This window comes from Thermobia domestica, unplaced genomic scaffold, assembly GCF_964235325.1.
Source record: "Thermobia domestica unplaced genomic scaffold, izTheDome1.hap1.1 HAP1_SCAFFOLD_1140, whole genome shotgun sequence".
Classification (NCBI taxonomy): domain Eukaryota; kingdom Metazoa; phylum Arthropoda; class Insecta; order Zygentoma; family Lepismatidae; genus Thermobia; species Thermobia domestica.
The window spans coordinates 1-18,410 of record NW_027656850.1 but is presented as its reverse complement, the minus strand read 5'-3'; the positions used below and the strand labels follow the sequence as shown (position 1 = coordinate 18,410).

Below are 18,410 nucleotides of genomic sequence, written 5' to 3'. Positions count from 1 at the left end.
TCGACAACATATACCTGTGTCCTTCCAATAAATTTTTATTCTTAATCTGTACCCAAAGCACTCTTTAACTATCACAAATCATTTTTACAATTTCACATTTTCTATACTCAATATCTTCATCATTACTCATATCGAAAACTCAACTTTAAACATCCGACATACTTAATTATATTGTTTGTACATGCTACTTCTCTATGTGCCGGACATTCATGTATTTCCGAGCACTTTCAGCCCAAATCTATGATGGTGTTTCCAACAGTTACTATGATGGTGTTTGATTTTATCGAAAATGAATTTAAAGTGCATCCTCTACATAAAAATGAAATGAAATCTTTGAGTTTTACGTCCCACGGTTATGCCGGTTAGGCTAAAGGAGACGGTGATGATGAGTAATGAAGAAAGTGGGAGGAAACGGGAGAACCCCGAGAAAACCCACGCAAACGGTGTTTGTCCACCACAAAGTTCACTTGGCGGGGACATCCTCTACAAAGGTATACCTGAAAATGAAATTATTATTATTATTATTATTATTTTATTGGGCTGGCAACTAAGTTCCCGCCGTTTTTTTAAATTGGAAAAATCTTCTTGACATTAAACACTTTTGGCACGAAGTTGTACATCATTCGAAAGAGAATATATTGTTCTACGTAAATATATGTTTCGTTGTTACTAAGATACATTTTCTTGTTATTTACAGATCATTAACATGGAATGTCAAGTTGAGAAGAATGAGCATTTTCGGCACCTCCTTCTTTTTGCCTTTAATCAAGGTTCTAAGGCCGCAGAAGCTGCTCGTAACATTTGTGCTGCGTATGGAGTGGGTGCTATAGCTGAAAGAACCGCCCGTGATTGATATGCAAAGCTCAAAAAAGGAAATTTTGATCTCAAAGTCGCACCTCGTTCTGGCCGTCCAGTTTAGTTCGATGAAGAGCGAATGAACCACCTTTCGCATGAAAATCCGCGTCAAACAACAAGGGAACTGGCAGAGACAATGGATTGCTCCCACATCTTCACTCGATGGGTAAAATTCAGAAGTGTAGAGCATGGGTGCCTCACACTTTAAGTTTCACCAACAAAAATCAACGAGCCACAATCTCCGCTGGCTTGCTTGCTCGTCACCGTGCAACCCATGGACACAAGGAACGATTTCTTCCCCGAATCGTTACTGGCGATGAAAAATGGTGCCTCTACATGAATGTGAAGCAGCGTAAGGAATGACTTAGCCCCGGTAAACAAGCACCTCACGCGCGAAACAGGACGTTCATCCGCGTAAAACGATGTTGTGCATATGGTGGGACTGGGAAGGGATTCTCCATTGCGAATTGCTTGAAAGGAACCAAATGATCAACGCGGCACTCTATGTGCAACAAATTTAACGACTCAACACGGCTATTCAAGAGAAAAGACCTAATCGCCAGCATGGTGTTCTTTTGCTGCACGACACGCCCGTCTTCATATCGCCAATATGACCAAGGAAGCCATTCAAACTCATGGTTGCGACGTGCTGCCACACTCACTATACTTTCCCGATTTGGCACCAATGGATTTTCACCTCTTTCAATCTCTCTCAAATGCTATGCGGGGAGTTTCTTTCAATACTGATGCAAAAATGAGAGCTTGGTTAGATGACTTTTTCGAGTCTCAAACAGGTGATTTCTACCAACGAGGTATTGAAAAACTTATTGAACGTTGGGAAAACATTGTAAACAACAAAAGAGAATACATTCTTGATTAACTACTTGTATATGTTTATTGAAAAATAACCTTTTAACTAACATTATTAAAAACGGCGGGAACTTAGTTGCCAACCCAATAGTTTAACGTCCCACACTTATACCCTTTAGGTTAAAGGAGACAGATGATTACTGAAACTGAATTTATTGAGAAATTAATTTTTTCGTGCGAATAGAACCGGTCTCATAAACTAAATAAGGAAGCCAATCAAGGTATTGACCTACTTTAAACGTTGCTACGACCAACTCCACATCTGCAACTGAAGAGATTAATTGATGCGTTTGTTCCTCTATGAACACTGCGATCTGCAACTTGGTGGCTGTTTTTGTTTTCTCCTCCAGAAGGCTCTGTAACAGGAAAATATAAAACAGAGTTTATAAAAGTAATGGACCTAAAGGGTTCTCGAAAGGAATGTTTACAAGTTTTCAATTACATTTGAAAATATATACATGTACAGTGAAACCTCATAACATTGGCATCTATGGCTTCCATTGAAAAGTGGACAACACACACAAAGTAAGTTTATTAGGAAAACAGTATTAACAGGGTGTCTACTAAAATACCAAAATAAAATTACGTGACTTTTTAATGACCTTTTCCCTACCAAACCATAAAATTTCGTAGCATTCAAAATCTAATAACAGTACCTATATTCTTTAGCACTTATCCTTATCTTATCTCTAATTTCAAAGATTGTTCTCTGGAACCACAAAAACTTGGTGTCTTCTCACATCACTTTCAGTTTATTTACTGTACATAATCTGTTTTGTTCGGTAACTAACCAACAGCAAATAGTGACAAATTCACTAATCTTAAAATTACACATCTAAATACATATGATGCACATATATTTACAATGTCACAATGATTGTAAACAGGGATTCTATTTTTTTTTTTTTTTTTTTTTTTTTTAAGTTAGTTAATATTGTTTTACCCTTTTTTGAGCTTTTTCGATCTCCTGAAGTGCTTCAACTTCCTCTTGGGTCTACTGCAACCTAACGATGTCCTTTTCTTCTCCTTCAACTCTTTAAGGTATTCTGCTTCCATCTTGATTTTGTTTTGACTTTCGTGTTTCTCATCTCGCTTTTGCTTCAAAGCTTCCACTTGCTTAAATGATGCATTTCTCACACCTATGATCATAGATTTTGTTACCGATACCTTATGTAAACCTCCAATGGATAGGACGGCACAATATACGGAACGTTGGGAAATCAAAGGATGTTCAGAGAGGTTCTCCACTAAACACTCTTTGTTAACAGAAAATCCACTTTGTATAGCACTATTTCCAGGGAACAATACGTTTAGAATTTGGGCGTGAATTAGACCGAATTTTCATGCATACGATTGAAGTGTGCTTTTCCTGAGATTTGGTAGCGTCTAAAGCCGACCACAGATATTTTTGGTAATGAATTTTGACGTTTTATAGAACAAAATTTTCCAGTCTCTACTTATATTTCTACAGACAGAAAAAATTGTGACCCAAAGGTAAATTTCGTAACTATTTCTTGACTTTCATGACCTTTCTCTAATTTCGTGACTTTTTCGTGACCGATAGACACCCTGATTAATGTTTAGATTTCAGTCATAGTCTTATGTGCAGATTACGTAAATATTTTAGTAAAAGGAAGACTGCAATTAGAAAATAACTTCAAACGACCTCTTGAAAGACTAACAATGTGCGTAATGAGTAATAATTTGAAGAAAAACCTAAGAAAGAACGATTCCCTAATCTTAAATTACCCATATTTGCTAATGAACGCTACAGGATACATGTAAAATGAATAAACAATAACTTACCTCTGTATTCGCTTACGAATTTCCTTACTATTCGTGTATATAATCAGTCTGCTTTGAGACTTTCCGCAATACCAACACTGTAGAACACGATTTGTTTTGGGTAATCATTGCTCTCTCTCACTTCTTCACTTTGAGAATGTTACCACTTATTTTTTTTTAAATTTATTTACCACTCGGCTACGACCGAGAATAATATTACCAAATGCAAAGTCTTATCTTAATTACAGTTATTTAACGTATAACTGTCGTAATGGTCGTGAGTTCCAATGAAAATGCCAAAATAATCATAGAACCAGCTGTTAACCTTTCCATTGAGCTCGGACCAAGATTTACGAAGTATTGAGAAAATGTAGAAAAAGGTTAAAAATCATCATGGATTGTTTAAGTTTCTGCTAGTCTACTATTGATGAGAATTACTTTGTATTGAGATCAGTCGATCACAACCTAGTGTAATTCTTCTTAGGAAGGTTTGCTAGTCATGCAAAACCTAAGTTTTTAAGAAAACTGAAAAAATTGAAAGAAATCTCAAAATAGACCAAATTTGCTCGGAACAACGGGAAAATTACACGCTCTTCGAGCGTTACTAATATTGGTGCTGATAGTTGTGCTTCAGGCTTTCAACAAAGAATGTATACGCTTCAGTTCGTTCCGAGACTATCTCACTTACAAATAGTGAAAATTCACAGAAGTTAAAATTATTCTTAAAATCTGGGATTTTCCAGAAATCTAATTAAAATCAGATATTACGCTGAACTGAAGTTAGAACTTGTGATTTGGCTAGTTTTTCCATATTATAACTCGTTTACTTCAGCACTAAGTCAGACTATATCTATCTAACACAGTTTGAATCTACATAGACTTATATCTCGTGCCCAACTAGACTGAGTTCAGTTTGTGCATCCTGACACAACCGACCAATACAACCAAAATAATGGGGAAGAACTTTAGATTCCTTTGGTCAAGCAGAGACTAAATTCCCTCATAAAATCGCTTAACTGGTAAAAATTCCTAATTTGGGCAAAATTCACCTTAGAACTCCCGTTTTTGGGACTGGGGAGGAGGTTGCGTATTTTCTGGCTAGTTCGTACGTCGAGTACCTTACTGTCTTTAACAACCGCACGCAGGCTTTATTATTTTCACATGGTTTTTGAAAACATACTTACCGTGTGGAGTTTACATGAAATTACACACGTAGCGAATCTAGATAATCACTGAGAGAGCTCGCGATCAACCCCCGTGTTTATGTACTCGGGAGGTAAGGTAGCCATAACTTTGGGTCTGCCTTTAAAAGGAGGAGATGGGATTCCTGTAACTTTGGCCATGCTCTCTTAGAGTGAGATGGAAGGAAACACAACAAGAGAGAGAGAAAATGTTATTTCCGTATTGTCTGAATACGGGAAAACGAATATTTTTACCAAGTTTCCCAAGTTTTCACCAACACAAAGTTTTATATGAGAAAACAAGAGCAATTTGTTGAAGAGAACAACAATTTAATTGAATGTATTAAAGTAAATTTCATGGGAAAGAATATTTTCCATATCGGGTAATTATCGTTCACAACAGCATTCTTCCTTCCTATCCCTGTTAAACATCACAGATCGCCGTTAATTCTGCTTGCCATTACTCACATACCAATCTCTCTTTACTTGACACATCCTCTATTTATCTCCTGTATTACATTCATTACATTTCTAACGCAAAATCCAGGAACCCAGTTCCCGACCGGTCCAAAATAAGTTTACGTCTTTTTACAGCTTCGCCAGTGACTTACCTCGAACCTAGGATAGATCTTTCACACACTAGGTATGATCACGCAAACAGTCAGCCAAGGTTCCTGTTGCGTTTTGCCTACGAAGTACAACTCAAGTCTGTATCATGATCTTCAGCTTTCTAATGTGTTATTACATAACTTTTTCGGTGTGTACCGAACTCGAGTGGGGGTCGACCCAGACACCTTTAATTCCTGTACTTACCAGAAAAAAAAAAAAAAAAAATCTATCACGGTGTCGGTGAAATATATTGCTTTGAATGTAAAATCTGTCATTATTAGCGACTCATTAACCTGCCTTAAATTTTATTTTTAATTATTCTTTTTTTTTTTTCTTTTTCTAAAAGCACTTTTAAACTTAAAAGGAAGTAAATTTCTTATCTGTCTGCGCTTCCGATGCTAAACTCGATTACAATTTCCGTCAACATTCTATGTTAATGTTTGTTGCTTGTACATGTGTTTGATTCCCGACTGTATGAGGTCTGGACAGGGGCGCATTCTGAAAGTATAGGGCCTCAAAATTTGTTTCATAACATCCTCCTCCACCCACTGGAGCTGAAGGTTACTCTATGATCTTCAGTATATTTGGACGCCCTCGTCCAAGGTACACTGAGAAGTGTAACAATATATTGTGTGAGAAACTAATGACCTCTGTATAAAGCTCGTACAATTCATGCTTGTGCAATTTATATTCTGTCTCTGAACCGTTTCTGTTGTTCTGATCTACTGCAATTTCTTTGTACTAATCAGCAGCTTTGTTTGTTTATCATGTATATAATATATCCAATTTATACCGTGTTACACACTATGTTACTAATGCCCTTTTTACGTAATATTTAGTTCATTTTACATTCTTTCATTGGCAATTTCCTATCATTCTTTTTAGGGTTTAGAAATAAATGCAGCGGAAACTAAATACATGGAAGTTCGTCAGGATTGTAATACGGCAAATTATGGATGCGTTAAAATATTAAATAATACTTTTGTTAAAGTGGGTACTTTTAAATATCTAGGATCAATATTAAAATACGAAAATCATATCCACGAAGAAATTAAATGTCGACCAAAAGCAGAGAATTCGTGTTATTATTGAATTCAAAATCTCTTGTCGTCGCGAATTCTGTCGAGGAATTTGAAACTCAAAATATATAGAACGATAATCATGCCTGTTGTTTTGTATGGTTGCGAAACATCGTTGCTTACTCTGAGAGAAGAACATAGACTGAAAGTATTTGAGAACAAGATCTTGAGACGAATATTCGGACCCAAGACGAACGCGAATGGGGAAAGGCAGAAACTTCATAACGAAGAACTGCATAATTTATACCGTTCGTAAAACATTGTTAGGGTCATCAAGTCTAGGAGACTCCGGTGTGCATGTCATGTAGTCAGAATGGAAGAAAGAAGGAACGCTTTCAAAGTTTTAACTGGAACACCAATCGGTAAATGATCATTAGGAAGACCTAGGCGCAGATGGGAGGACAATATTAAGATGGATCTCGCAGAAATAGGAATACAAAGTAGAAACTAGATCCAGTTGGCTAAGGATAGAAGTCAGTGGAGAGCTTTTGTGAACGCGGCATTGAACCTCCGGGTTCCACAGGCCATAGAGTGAGTTAGTTAGCTTGCAACCCTGATTTAAGTTTCCACTTCAAGACCTCTAAAATAGCTTGCTCAATGTTTTCAGGTCATCTTAAGACAATAAACTCTTTATTCGCAACTAGTAAAGGAAGTTCGCCTAGCACAGTATATAGACTGCCCAATCGCAGTGCTTCTACCAATGTGCGCTCATACGTTTTTTGTTTCAAGCGTAATTCTTTTGTTGTGGCTGACTGGAACGATAACAGCTGAAAGAGTAGCAAAATGGTACCGGTATAATAACTTGTAGATGCTCTAGGATGCATATTTAACATAACAAAGGAACTCGCTTTGCATTTGGTGCCATGATAGTGAATACTCCTACCGCAAAGCGGAAGAAATCACTCCGACATTATGAAGCCATCCTCTCCTAACGATTCTTCCACCGATTACTGATTCCCCACGCATGGGTCCAGTAGTATCAGTCTCATCTGAACAGGAATTGATAGTAATTTTGATTGTTGCGATCACCTAACACAGCTTTGTGTGTTTTTTGCACTTGCCTACCTTTATGTACATATAGACCGTAGGTCTGCGGCTGCTACCTACGGACTCACCCCCGCGCTCACCACCTTCGCTCCGCACTGAAGCAGGAAAGATAGAATAGAGGCGGATTTGATGTTTATGTAATTCTTCAGTAAAGCGAAACGAAAATATAAGTCACATTGTGGTAGCTAACCAAGATGAAAATTTTGAGGAGATGATACCTAACCATATCTAGCAACAAGTTATATTGTAGTAGGAAACTAAGATACAAATTTATAGGAGATACTTATACTTAGCCTATCACAACTTAATCCTCTTCATTCACACGGCACGTATGTCATGCCATGAACACGTGATATCTATTGACTGCCTCTAATACCTATTTTCATCAGTAAAACTTTTTTTTCTTCTCTATTATGTGGAAGAATGTTAAAGGAAAATAATGACTGGCGCCATTCGTCGTGGCTGGGAGTGATGACATCATACTTAAAATACCATTCGAGTTATATGAACAAAGAAAATGAGCATGATAAAGCATATTATTATATGTAGTTTCCAAAACATGATTGATAAATGGTGTTGTAGCAATGCGTTATGATTGTATGGGTCATAATACATTATCAAATATAGAAAAATGATTTCTATAGCCATCTCCCATCTTCCTTTATTTATTTTAATTTCTTTGAAGAAAAAAGTTTTCCTGAGCAACAATATGAAGTTTTTGATTGTGGAAGGGTGTTTTAGTGTTGTAGAAAGTTCAAACTTTTTGTTTACCTGTGTTGCTGATTAGTTAGGGAGACAAAGGACGCGCAACTTTCACGGTTTTGGGGACTGTTTTCGGACAAAACTCATCAGCAGGAAGATTGTCCTTTTTTTTTTCTTTCTTAGGGATATGAAGTTTGTTTACAAGTTTTATCTAAGAAGAAAGATATCAGGTTTTTTTTTTTTTTTTTTTTTTGTTTATTATTTGGCGTGATATTTATAGCATGGAGTGAAGTGCTGTTTGTATTATTCTTTGATAATGCGATAGTATATTTCCAAAATTGATAATGGCATATCTTTCTTCATCCGACATTAGAGATACTCTGAGTCTTTTAACACAAACGGAGAGGACGAAATTGATAAAGAATTTGGTTCTGAATTTGATATAGGTGCAGGAATGATAAAGCTGGCAGATGTTGGCGATGTGGAAACAGGGTCGTCATTTCAGACTTTGCTTTAGGCAAGAGCAACACTGACATAAGACTTTCATTTTGTACTAGTATGTTAGTAGACAATCGATTAAAGTATATGTATTCTTCAAACTCTTAGGTGGGGCAATTGCCCTTTCCTGCCCCCCTAAATGATGCCCCTGTGTGGAAAGTGGGAGAGATGGGGAAGAAGATGATGCAGAAGGTGTTAAATCCAATGGAGAAAGTGGAGGCTATTTTTGGCTAATGTTTAGCAGAAGAGGTACAGCAATTATTTCTAAAAATGTTACAATTTCGGTCATTTCTGTTTACATTAGATTAGTTTAGGATAGCTTAGATGACTTTAGGCTAGGTTAGACTAGTTTATGTTACATTATATTAGTGCAGAGATCCAGCATAATTTTAAAAAAAAATATAGAATTTCGCTTATTTCTACTAATACTAGGTAAGTTTGGATTAGTTCAGTAATGTTAGATTAGACTAGGTTAGGTTATGTTGTTATGTTTGGTTACGTTATGTTAGGTCTAAGTATTTGCATCATCCATTTCTCCTGTAAATTTTGTATTTTTTACGTGCTTCTGGACCTCTTCTGTTAAACATAACCCCTATTTTTTCCTATTTCTATCTACGAATTTATACATTCGAACAGGACTAAGAAATATTCTTTTCCCTCATAACTAGAAACAATATCTGCTGGTGCTTGGTAAAAACATTTAGAATACCCATACCCACCTTCATGGGACATTATGGGCGCGTACACTCACCCGTGGTCTTTCTAAAGGAGCCAAAACTCCCAAAAGTAGTGGATAGGTTTTTCATTTTTCTCTAATATCCCTTTTCATATGTCATGGAAGCATGGCCTGCATACTGTCTGAAAGCTGCTTTCATTGTGAGAAAAATCACGTACGATACAAGAAATTTGGCGTAAGTTTAGAGTTGTCCCTCCAGTCTAAAGGTGCCCTTGGACTTTGCAACACACAAAAAACAATGCTTAAAGTATTAAAAATTGTTACATTTCACCAACTTCAGTACTCCGTGGGCTTCACAAAAATTTAAAAGGTTTTCTTCATTATTTTTGCGCATCTGTTACACCTGTTCGCCATATTTTACAACTACCATGCTGCTGAAACCTTCCGCATCCGGCAAATAGTACTAATTTTCTCGCATTAAACATAACTCTCCTGCCGAACTTACATTCCTAAACATCAAATAAAAATTTCAAATTATCATTTCTTACCTCATTTCTCCTGTAAATTTTCCTGATTTTTATAAAATGCGGAGGGGTAACTCTAAACTTAACCCACAAATTTGGATGAATAGTGCTAAAGCAATAGCTTCTTAACTGAAAGTCTAATTTTTTTTCTTTTCTATAATTTAAAAGGATTAATGAACGTAGGTAAACCCACATGGATAAAATACGAAACTTTAAAAACTGGGCCATAATCATTAGAACCGTTTACAGTAGCAGTCCCTATTGTAATTCATTATAGTGGGTCCCCTATTGAAAATCTGAACCATGCCGTGACTCGAATGTTTGGAAAACACTAGGTTACACTATTCTCTAACCAAACCAAACTAAGGGAAATCATCTCTGTTCTTAAAATGTAATATTTGTGTTTTTATTTCAATTTTTATTTCTTCAGTTCTTATTTCAATTTGTTTTGTTTTTAAGTTTTGTTTACCATACACTCAAGTAATACAGAGCTTTTTAAAATTAATCCATACCTTTAACAGTTTATCAATTACATTGCTCCTTTTATCTAAATTCTGTATAATTAAGTCCAACCCTATCACTTGTAGTTTCTTCCGTAAATCTTCGCTAATTTCTTCTTCAACATTCATAGTTACATTTATAACTTCTCCAAGCTTTTAGGTCCGACAGAATTCAGATTGAAAACAAAGCGAATTTCGATTCTCATTTGTTTCCGATTTACCTAATGCGCATTACGTTCTTCACATTATCCTTGAATCAGTGTAGTAGTGATTATTATTGGAGGTTTTGCAAACTGTATGTTTATGGTTTTATTTGATATAACGCTTTCTGTTATATATTCATATATTTTATAGTGGTGTGATGGTGTAATAACTGTAGAAGAACATGGCTACTTCAAAAACTACGAATACGTATAATAGGCAAAATTGGGAAGATGCAGTAAGTAATCGTTTTTCAACATTCCTAACCTTACAGTTCAATTTCCAAATAGTTTTGGACTAGTATTAAGTAGAGGTTTATTTATTACGAGAGAAGATGCTTTCGTACAGGTTTGCTTTTGGTGCAACACTAGAAAGAATTGTTGAAAAATTATATATATTTTTTCAGTAATTTCCATATTGCCCCATAAAAGGTTTCCGCTGGACGACAATATCTCAATTGGCATAGATAATATTCAAGAGGGCCCCAGAAGTAATTGTTGAAAATATACAATTCTTTTACGATTTGTGTATAAGTGCGGCTTTCAAATATGTACATAGTATTAAAAATTACCGTGCAAAGAACAAACCAATCTAGGGTAGATAACCAGTAAAAGCACGGATGCTATCTAACGAAGTCAGGGCAGGACGAAGGTGGTGAGTTCGCGTGGTAGCGCGGGGATGAGTCTAAAGGGAGCAGGCGCATCAGGAATGATGGGTGATGGGTAGGCACGTAAGCGAGAGTAGGGTAGTGAACATAGGTTGGTTTTGGCAATGATACGAGTTTCAATAGCATTTGTTTTGGTTTCATAAACATCAATACACAGCACCAAAGTCTTACTTCCTTCGAAATAAAATAAAAATACCTTTCGGAACAGCATTTTGCCACTTATATTGAATGCCACGTAGGGTCAGTGAAGGTAATTATGAGACACTGCCTATGGAGGGTAATTATGAGGTAAACCCTCACTGATCTTCAACCACTGTCGGATAAATTGGCATTTGTGCCGTATCGCCGGACCACTTTGAAGAATGGAAAAAAAAAAAAAAGCTCAATATTTTGTTGGATTACATTAAGTTAAGCTAGGGTACGTTACATTAGGCCTGCAGTATTACTTTAATACGGATCCATAGTTTAAGTACTAGTAGTAGTAGAAGCAGGAGTAAGAGTAGTAATAGTAGTAGTAGGAACGGGTTAGAAGCTCGGCAGGGGTTTGTTGGGTACTGTTCTCGATATGTATAACAGTATGGATTGGCGTGAATTTTTAAATCAACCCTCGTATTTCCCCAGCCTCAATTCTTAGAAATGAAAGCAGCCAGCGAACAGTTGGAAGAAAACAATGCTTAGGAATTTCTCACCCAAAAGGTACCTCATTTTTCCAGACAGTCTCATTTCCTCCCGTCAGTCCATATTAAGAAGAAAAATTTTTGCTACCCTCGAAAGAAACGCCCACGCACAAGCCCTCATGACGATGACAGATCTTTACGTGACAATGTGAAGTCTATCAATAATCGTCGATTATACAACTTATTCGAACAATCGGTGTTTTTAATGTGATTTCTATTAACTTATAAACCATTCATTATATATTATTAGCAATAGAATAAAGTCAAAGCTTCATGTTTTCTACGAACTATATTGTAGTTTAGTCAGTGTATTCTTGCGCTGTAATCTGGCAACTATGTGAGGCGTGAAGAGAAATGTGTGTTCTCCTAGCCACCATGCGAAGCACAAGGTACCAAGTTTCTGTCTTCACTTAAAGGATATACATACGTAAAGTTTCAGTGTCTAACTTGGAATGCATATTCGTCTCATATTTATGGTCGACTTTTGAAAGAACATTCGCAGAGAAGAGTGTCACTGTGAGCCGTACCGTAAAAACATCAAACAAACTTGTCTTCATATAGTGATGAAGTGAAGTGTTGGCAGTAAATTGCATTCGGTCGATAATTTCGCGTATTAATTCGCTTACGTTTCGGTGCACGTATCACAGTAATTGGGCCATCTTTTCGTTTAAAACAAATATTGTGTTTTGTGTTGTAATACGTTTGTAAATGTTTTAGTTTCAGTGAAATTAAAGGTTAAATGTGAATATTATGCAAAATATTTTGTTTTCCAACAAGCAATGAAAGCAGTTTTTCATAATGACAAAACGTGTGGTTTATATTGTCTTTCTCAACTATAGTGTCCATGGTTTAGGTTAGAACCAAACAGGTAAGGTATCAATAAGCGGTGAAGAACAAATATTACTTTCATTTCCCACTATCCATCTGGCGTAAATTTCAAATGGCCACCCCACTTGTATTCTTTTACAGGTATTAACCGGTATATCTTGAAGCTGACGTGGCAGCGAAGGTGGGTAAACGGCAAATGTCTCTAGTTAGTGCTACGCTCGAATCTTAGGACCGTGGAGGAGTGAAGATACTTGTTTATTTCCAGTCTCTTACGTCAATGTACTAATTTGTGCATTTGAATGATGACGTAAAGGAGATTATTGAGAGATCCATGGTTCGAATCCCAATATCACTATTATCAGTCGGTCTTCTCGCACTGGAACAAACGAGTATCGAACCCAGAACCGGCACTCCCCTTATAAATGACGCACCGAACAAAGACAGATGCTTTAGTGGGAAGAAAGCAAATCTTTAAACTTCACTGTTGTATTCAATGCCATCATTAATTTGCATGTTGTATTTTTAAGTATAATATTTTACAATGTCAACGCTTAGTGAAACGGAAACACTGCTTGAAGCGGTGAAACAATTGTCTGCAGATTTGGCTGCAACTAACCAAATGTTAAAATCAAATCATGAAGAGTTGACTAAACTACTTGAGAACATAAAGGCAGATGTAGTTGAATTACGAGAAAAGTATGAAACGCACAAAAAGGTTGCAATTAATTCTCAGGAGCTGTTAAATCAGCCAAACACTGCTGTACAAAACCAGGTAGGTCCTAGTGTATGCATACAAGAATGCGAAACAATGATTGAAAAGGCAAATTATAAGTTTAGTAATTAATGTTTTTCGAAAGAAACAGTTCCTTGTATTTTTTCACATGTAGTGTTATTTACATTTTTACATTTTTGTGTTCATTTTAGAATATATAATTCATAAATCCACGTACAAAATGCTAGCGCTGAATTTAATGAATGTAAGAGCACAGATAGAATTAGAGTACGCCAACGTAATAAATGAATATAAGTATAGTACTGATCCATTTTGTTTAGAAGAGTTTCAAAATGTTTTAGGCCTCAATGTAGAAACTCACAGTCTCAATAGAGTAGCGAAACTCGCAATTTGCGAATATGTGTTTAATTTTAATTGTGAATATAGGAAAAACGTAGAAAAGGAGGTCAATCTCCGTGTACGTGGTATACGTAGAAGTAAGCAATACGAGAAATTAAAAGAGAAATGTGCTCGCGGCAAAAATGTATATTTTCAGTATGTAGCAAAAAAGTTGAAACTTCAATGTGATGACGTTAATGTCAAGAATAAGGTTATTGAAATAATAGTTCAACGGCTACAGAAAAAGTATTCTAACGATGTTAGTTTTCTTAGTGATCATGATAGTACGTTCAATGAAGAGGAAAAAGAATTATTTTCAAATAATGTTGAAAACTCTCCTCAAAATGCTCTTGGTGGTATTAAACCTATCCTCAAAAAACGTAGTAAGGATGTTAGTTTACATACTATGTCATGTAATGTAGATCAAACCGAAAAGGAAAATAAAATCTCTAAAAAGGTTAGATTTACTGATGAATTTAACGTGTACCCGTTAGCACAGGTTCGCCATAGTAGTCCTTCTGAGGTTAGAACTAAAAGTTGTAAGAGAAAATTGGAAAATGTTGCCGATGATATTGATTTTTATTCAAACCCTGTCAAGAAAGGTAGGTTATCTGAAGTCCAAGAGTCACATTTTGTTCAAATTAATGAAAGTGAAAACATTAAGTGGAATGAATTGTTTCAGTTGTTGGATAATAATTCCGTACAATTACAAAGCATCAAAAGCCAATTGGAAAATATGTCTGTCCTACAGAGTAATGATGTCTTTATTCAGGGAAATAAAGTAAGTAATGAAAATGTCAGTGTAAATGTAAACGCCGTGCAGGTTGACTTCATGGAGGCTACCTCCAACAGTAGTACGAGTGTGGTTAGCGTAACCACCACTAGGGAAATAAAAGGTGATACTGTTGTAGTATTTTCAGACAAGATTAATGTCTGCACTTGTCCCTTATGTGATAGGAAGTGGGTGGATCAGCTGTTTCCCCCCTCCAGTTCAATGCTACTTGTTCGTAAGAAATGTTTGTCTGTAAGTCCTGTAATTTTTGTGGTGTATACACGGCATGTTACGAGTTTTCCCACAGTAAGCTGCATTAAGCAACCAATTCAGATTGGTGAGTTGCATTATTTTTCCAGTGGTAATATATCTTTAGTGTTGCTGAAAGGTACAGTATGCATATTCGTAATTGTATGTTTTAATAAAAATGAAACCATTCCACGTTCGCTTGGCATACATCGTGCAACTTGTAAATCCATGAAATTTAAATTTAAGAAAAGTAAGAAAAAGTGTATTGAACTAAGTCAAAACGTTCAGATTGACTACCCACCAACCAACACTTTGTATTCAACTCGAAATATTATTAAGAAATTCAGGAACAGTAATTTCAATTTGGCAACCAAGAGAGGTAGGCAAAGGTTCTTCCACCGTGCGAAAATGAAAAATAACTTAAAGATTCGCAGAAAAGTGCGTAAAGTAAGTAAGGTATTACGCCTACGTAGGAAGTGTAAATTCTTCGCTGCCAATATCCGCAATGACACTCAAATAGTAAATGCCCCGAGTGTACAAACCAGTCACAAGGTAACTGCTAGTTCTCATAGTAAGGTAACACAAAAATCTACTGCTTACAGAATGTTGCGTTTTCATATCAACAAAACCCCATGGATGCCTACTATGGAAGTTAAACTCAAAATTCTTGAATGCATGACAATTTTAATTTACGATGTTGTACTAAATCCAATACGAAAAGGAATTGGGTAAACGACATTATTACATAGCCGGATTGCCCATTTCCCATATTTTGACATGGCAATGAAAATGAATTCTGGTTACATTGCAGAAAATTTCGTACAAAATCCCTTTTGTTGTTAGTAAATATTTTTCAACACTGTTAGTGTTCTACAAAATTTTGCATGATTAAATAAAAGCAATAATATTTTATTGTATGTATCATGTGAACGGCTATAGCCGATAGATTCAGGAAAAATTTTTAATATTAATTTTTTCATTTCATACATTGTTGCACCTTTTCGTTAATGCTTCATCACGAAATTTAATTTTTGAATCATAGAAAATATAGTGTTTCTTTTCGAAGTGCAAGAGTGCATTTGCGTAATGAAAATTATCAAATATAGTAAAAAAAAAAATAAATTTGCGTAGTGAAAATGTGGAAAATCTCTAGTGAATATTTTATCACAGTGTTGCAATTTTTCAAGATTAAAAATGTTTTGAATCACAAATTTAAATATTTTGGTGAGAAACCATTCGGTAATAAATCTGAATGATCATATTCGAAACTAATTAGTGAAATTTTTCAATTTCTAAATAACAACTATGCGTCAATTAATAGTAATGTATACTTACGATGTGTTATGTCAATTTATTTGTTTTAACCAACCAGTATGCCTTTGGGATTACTAATCAGCTGAGGATACTTGAATTTTGATGTGGTAAGTTATAGTAGTATGGTTTTACACCTGTACCCACCTTCATGACGCGTCGATTGATGAAAAGAAAATGTAATGAGACATTTTACTATAAATAAGTACTAAGTAAGTTATGTACATGCTAATTGTTAGCAACTATTGTTGCCTTCACTTTGTAGTAATCTTTTCGTTGAATACGAAAACATGTCAAGTAGTACTTGAAGACATTGAAGCAAAGGTCCCTCCACTATTATGGGTTATCCATATTATGTAATGCCCGGAGTAGGCAATTTTCTTATTAGTCCCCTCTGTATTATTTTTAAATTTTACCCAAACGTCCTATCTTTTCACTTTGCTTCGGGGATGGAAATAAATGATATTTTAATGTGGGTTGGTATCTTCGAAATTTCGGAGGGCAGACACTTTGAAAAGTGTAATGGTCTGACAAACCATCCACTGCTCAGTCCATTCTTGGTCAAGTTTTAACCAGAATGTAATAAATGTAAACATCGTAATATTGAGTGTTACCGTAGAATTAAGTCATAATTTTCATACAGTAACCAATATTTTAAAAATATTTATGTGTGCTTGCATTTGAATTTAATTTGTGTGCCATATATTCGACTCCTAGTAGTAATGATAATTGAAATAATACTACTACTACTAATAATAATAAATGAAAACAGATATACAGTTATTGTGTTAGTTTTCAAGAATGTTAGAAGTAGTTTTCAATGAAAGTAAATATTGAAAATGAATGTTTTTTGATAAAAGTCAGATAATTAATTCAAGTTACGTTTAAGAGTACAAGGCACTATATTAGTAAATATTTTAGATTACAATAATTATCAAACATATTTGTAAAGACAATATTTTTGTGTTCGGTCGTAAATAATACCAGTAATTAGTTATTCAACTAGTAAAGGTGATATTTTGAAAGAAAATAATAATAATAACTTTGTTCATGTTTTAGTTGTGTTGTGTTATTTTGAATGGTTCTAGTGAATAATTTGTGTTAATATACCAATGAAAGTACATTTTTGAATTTTATGAATAATATTGGTGTTTCAAATACAACAAATTTTCTACACATGTAGTAGGAATGAATATCTTATTTTCATAAAAAATAAAATCACGATAAGTTGAATTACTTAATGGTATATGCTATTTTGAGTGATACTGTGTGTTTTGTCCGAGAATTAAGAAGTATTATTGTAGAATCTTAAATCAATTTTACTATTTCAAACTTATTGGTATACATTTAGTTTGTATTGTTGTGTATTCTTAGAGATGGCATTGAGTACAATACCTTACCAATACGTTTTATTGAAAATAGTATTGCATTGCATATATTAATATGTTTGTGTAATTTAGTTTGAATTTTGAAAAATATTATGAAGTATAATGTTGAATAGTATTTTGAATTATAAATAACTATTGATTTATATTCAAATATTGCAATTATTTTGTGTTTATGTTTCAAGGAATAATTGAAATAAACAAAAAATAAACAAATAATAAAAATGAAAGAACTCAAAAGACATTTACGAAATGCCCTCGTGTTATCGTAAATGGCCCTCGCGTTCGTCATTTTTCGAATTTCGCGATCATGTGCGTTCGAGTGAAGCTACAAACTGTTATTCTTCAGTGAGAACGAACTCAAAATGACATTAACCCTTTATGGACTAATGGAGTGCTGTGATTGCTGTAGTGTTGCAGTGGGACTATGAAGACTTGGATTCCAGGGTTCTTGCCCACTTCTGTGATACCTTCAGTGGACAGTCCGTCCGACGCCATCTATAACAGTATGGATTGGCGTGAATTTTTAAATCAACCCTCGTATTTCCCCAGCCTCAATTCTTAGAAATGAAAGCAGCCAGCGAACAGTTGGAAGAAAACAATGCTTAGGAATTTCTCACCCAAAAGGTACCTCATTTTCCAGACAGTCTCATTTCCTCCGTCAGTCCATATTAAGAAGAAAAATTTTGCTACCCTCGAAGAAACGCCCACGCACAAGCCCTCATGACGATGACAGATCTTTACGTGACAATGTGAAGTCTATCAATAATCGTCGATTATACAACTTATTCGAACAATCGGTGTTTTTAATGTGATTTCTATTAACTTATAAACCATTCATTTATATTATTAGCAATAGAATAAAGTCAAAGCTTCATGTTTT

General features: G+C 35.2%; 1 protein-coding gene across 1 annotated transcript in view; it reads right to left on the bottom strand.

Moving 5' to 3' along the window:
• LOC145677642 (AP-5 complex subunit beta-1-like) overlaps positions 1–10,720 on the bottom strand; it is a gene marked incomplete at its 3' end in the record, with an annotated part of 33,304 nt that extends 22,584 nt beyond the window's left edge. The window contains exons 1-2 of the mRNA XM_081748079.1: positions 10,339–10,720; positions 1,959–2,081 (exon numbers count right to left, since the gene is read on the bottom strand). Of these exons, the coding sequence (XP_081604205.1) occupies positions 1,959–2,081; positions 10,339–10,455 (240 nt within the window). The remainder of the gene's footprint in view (positions 1–1,958; positions 2,082–10,338) is intronic.
• Between the last annotated feature and the right edge of the window lie 7,690 nt (positions 10,721–18,410).